The 3,895-nt window shown below is 36.0% G+C and overlaps 1 protein-coding gene across 1 annotated transcript in view; it reads left to right on the top strand.

The window, feature by feature from the left end:
* The window catches only part of LOC104388351 (chromosome unknown open reading frame, human CXorf57), a 23,272-nt gene that overhangs the window by 8,760 nt on the left and 10,617 nt on the right, over nt 1-3,895 (top strand). Inside the window, exons 4-7 of the mRNA XM_009997212.1 lie at nt 1,335-1,443; nt 1,572-1,663; nt 1,759-1,881; nt 3,031-3,138. Coding sequence (XP_009995514.1) covers nt 1,335-1,443; nt 1,572-1,663; nt 1,759-1,881; nt 3,031-3,138 — 432 coding nt within the window. The remainder of the gene's footprint in view (nt 1-1,334; nt 1,444-1,571; nt 1,664-1,758; nt 1,882-3,030; nt 3,139-3,895) is intronic.

The following is a 3,895-nucleotide window of genomic DNA, read 5'->3' as shown; positions in this document are numbered from 1 at the left end:
TGATTGCATGCCAGCTCTGGAAACCATTATAATTGCCACAAAACTTTTATACTGGAAAAAGTCAATAAAACGTGCCATCTGAGGTGACTCACATGGGCAAAATCACTTCATTTTAATGGCTCAGTTCACACTATGCTACTGATTTCTGCAAGCATTATTGGGGTAGAGATGTTACGGAAGAGATCAAAACAGAAAATGAGGCCAATGAGCTGTAAACAGTAATAGATGTGTAATGGAAGAATTAGAAGCCAGTCTATAGTAAAGTGCCATGGTGTGTTTTCAGACCATGGCTAAACTGTAGACATTATTAAACTTAGATTCGTATCAATTTTTGCTCAGTATCTTCTTTTTTCAGCACAAAGCTCAGAATTTTGTAATAGTATGAACTTAAAAAGGACATAGTACTGTGCACTGATGGACCTTGTGCCCATATATCCTGTAAGAAGAGAGTCAAAAGAGAACAAACTATCCAGAAGAATTTCTAGAGCAGTTACAAAATCAATTTTATGCAACTGCTGTTGCATGTGGTTTTTTTTGTTTAGATTAAGTGAAATACAATGCTTCACTAATTACTCCACTAATAGAAATATCTCTGTAGATGCCCAATATGGGGTAATATTTCAGGGTTTTTTTTTAAGCATGCACGAGAGTGCTTCAAAAATTCTTCAGTTAGCTGGTTAAAGCAATCAATTACACTGAGTTGCTAAGTAGGAAGAATTTATTTACTGAAAGAATAGTCAGGCACTGGAATGGGCTGCCCTGGGAAGTGGTGGAGTCACTCTCCCTGGAGGTATTAAAAAATGTGTAGATGTGGCATTTCAGGACATGCTCTAGTGGGCATGGTGGGTGTTGTGGTAGTATTTGTGGGTTTGATTTGGTTTGTTTTTTTTCTCCTGGGTGATGGTTTGACTCCGTGATCTTGGGAGGTCTTTTCCAACCCTAACAATTACGTGATAGCATAAGAGAACTTTGTATCTAATTACTATTGTAGTATTAGTTTCTGTTGCAGGTTTTTAAAATTTCTGGCTGGATTGGACTAATTGGCTCATGTGGCTAAATCGAAAGTCTTGACAGTGCTCAAGCTATAAAATTGCATTGTTGAATGCTGTACCTGAGTTCCTTACTTTATTTGAATGAAAAAAAGAAACAGAGGAATTGATTAATAATTTCACAAGCAGTGAGACAAAGTTGGAATGCTTAATTTAAGAAACTTTATTCTGGGGTTTTTGTGGGTTTTTAAGGGGATTTTTGGTGTTCGGTTTCATTTGTTTTTCATTTTGTTTTAATTTCTATTCATGCCTTAAATGTTACTGACTTATTTTTTTTCTTGTCAGAAATCAGTCTTAATGTTCGAGATCCTCCTACTAAAATAAGTATCATTCCAGAAGAAATGGTTAAGCCAGAGTGGGGATTACCTGAAGTTAAATACAGGTTTATTACAAGGTAAAATAGAATTTTGTAAATTCATTACATTACACTGAATGTTAAGTGGAAATGTTTTTGGAAAAGTTTCTGAGAAAGCTTTATGTTTTGTTATTATCAACCACATTTTTGTTCTGTTTTGGTTTTAGGTCTGAACTGGATGGCTTGCCAAACAATTATTCCTGTGATGTTATTGGTCTTGTGACATTTGTAGGAAGGGCTGAACGAGCAAGAAAGAGAGGTTTTTCTATAAATATTACTTTCAGAATTTTATCAAGCAATTTTTAACTTTCTGAATAAATGTTTACATGTTTTTCTTAATGTTTGTTTATATAGAATATGGTGAAGACTTCTGGCTCTATCGTTGGGCACATGCCATTGATGGGACCTCAAACCAGCCATTCATCCTGGAATTATTTGCAACTTCTCAGCCAGATGTATTTCAGCATATACACCCAAGTATTCCTTTCTTTATAATACTTATTAATTATTACTTATAGTATTTTTCTAGTTGGTTGCTTATTTCAAATTCTGAGTATAATTGCCACTGAATAAAAAATTGCATGGTTTATCTCCCCAGACAGAAAACAGCTGATTAGAAATTTAAAAAAAAAAATTAAAAAATTAAAATGTAAGTATTTGTAACCCTCATCACAATCTCCCAGTTAGTCTAAACAGATAGGTGGGCAGCTGGGCCTGGGGCTCATTAATTTCAAACAGAAGCACCTGGGGCAACATCTCTTGCATCAGAGGCAAATCAAGAAGGCAGCTGGTCAGATCTATTAGTCCTTGTGTCTTGTAAGTAATTTTTTACAGACACAAATAATTGAATAAAATTGAAAGAAGGGAGAGGTGAAACTGGAAAAGCTTCATTTCTTTGAATAAAAAATTTTTTGCCAAACAGCAGTCATCACCCAGCTGTCAGTTACTGCATGAGATCTAGGAATGAGGAATTTGAAACTGAGGAATCCTTCATTAAGGATTTTAAAAGAGCTTAAAGTATTTCATCTTCTCTTCTTTCTCTTCTCCAAGCACTCATCCTTACATTAACATTAACACTGGCTGGTGTCACGTGCATTTTTTTTTTTTTTTAACGTACGATTCAGGACCAGCTGCACAACCCTGTTAAGATTATGGCTGCCTTAATCTTGAGTGGTCTAGGGAAATGGGAAAGAATGCCATTCCAGTGTTTAACTGAGATATTAACAAAAGTGAGTTTATACTCTATTTAGAAGTTTTGCAGTGGCATGTCATGATTTTTTGGTTTTCCATGGTTTTGTGCTTTTGTTCCTTAAGAAACACAGCCATCTACTATCCCTATTGTTACAGCTTATTTCCTTGATGTCCTAGCTGGTGAAGTATCTAATGTTTTAATCCTAATATGTATGCTGAAATTTGCTTGCACAGTTATTAAATTTAAAATCTATTTACATCTACATAATCTAATCTATAACAGAGACTCAGTACATGCTGAAGCACTTGTAGGAACAAGAATGAAAATGTCTTGTTTAGAGCACTTAATAAAATTAATTCCTTGCGTGTTACTCTAGACATTCTAAAATCATTGAAAAATCAAGAAAAAACCTGCAGGTTTTTTTATTTCCGCAGTGACATATTTGGTGTGTACACAGATGAGAGTGGTACGGGACCTCTCTGAAAATCCTTCCAGTGCAGTTTACCTTACAACTTCAAATGAAAGTCAAATATTCATTACAGGTAACTTAAACTAGTTTTAGTTTTATGTAGTTCTCATCTTAAGTCTTTGTAAAGGGTGTTTTTGTTTTACAACAAAATAATCGGTGCATAGTGCTAGTTTCCCTGTCAGAAATTACTTTGAGTAACTAAGGAATACAACTGCAAAAAAAATGGAGGCAAATTGCAGTCTTGTGAGATTTTAATGGGTGTTATCTTATGAAAAGTACCTAAGTATTATTAGGCTAAGTCATATGTTTACGACGTCTTTCAGACTGTTTCAATGCTTTGATAGTGTTGCAGTGCAGAGTACCATTTCCTTAAAAACATCAGAAATTACTTGCAGACTTTTGGGCTTACAGATTTCCTTATTACAAGAGAAATGAAAAGCATATCGTTGTCCTAAATTTATCTTAGCTAATAATTTTCACCAACTACTTGGAGAACTGTTGTTTCATCTTTCCCAAAGTGCTGGGCTGCACTGGAGGAGCATTGCTGCTGACAGTCCTGTTTGAATACTCCTGTCTGTAGTTCTGCTGCTCCTGGTGGCCCTGTGGCACTGCACCCTGGATGCCACCAGGCAGCATGTGACAGGCAGGCTCAGGCACAGCTGTTGATAGGGTATTTGCCCTTCAATCAGGAGGCAGATGTAGCAGTGTTGCAGGCAGGTGATGTATTAGCCTAATTGCAAGGGAGTGTGAGCTGCAACAGGTTTATCTTTCCTCTGTTTATCCAGATCATTTCTCCCTAACATATCGGTCACTCAGTGTGATTCTTCCTG

The sequence above is a fragment of the Chaetura pelagica genome, unplaced genomic scaffold (genome assembly GCF_000747805.2).
Source record: "Chaetura pelagica isolate M959 unplaced genomic scaffold, ChaPel_1.0 scaffold344, whole genome shotgun sequence".
Taxonomy (NCBI): domain Eukaryota; kingdom Metazoa; phylum Chordata; class Aves; order Apodiformes; family Apodidae; genus Chaetura; species Chaetura pelagica.
Note: the sequence above shows the minus strand (reverse complement) of the source record. Positions and strands in the feature narration are given on the sequence as shown.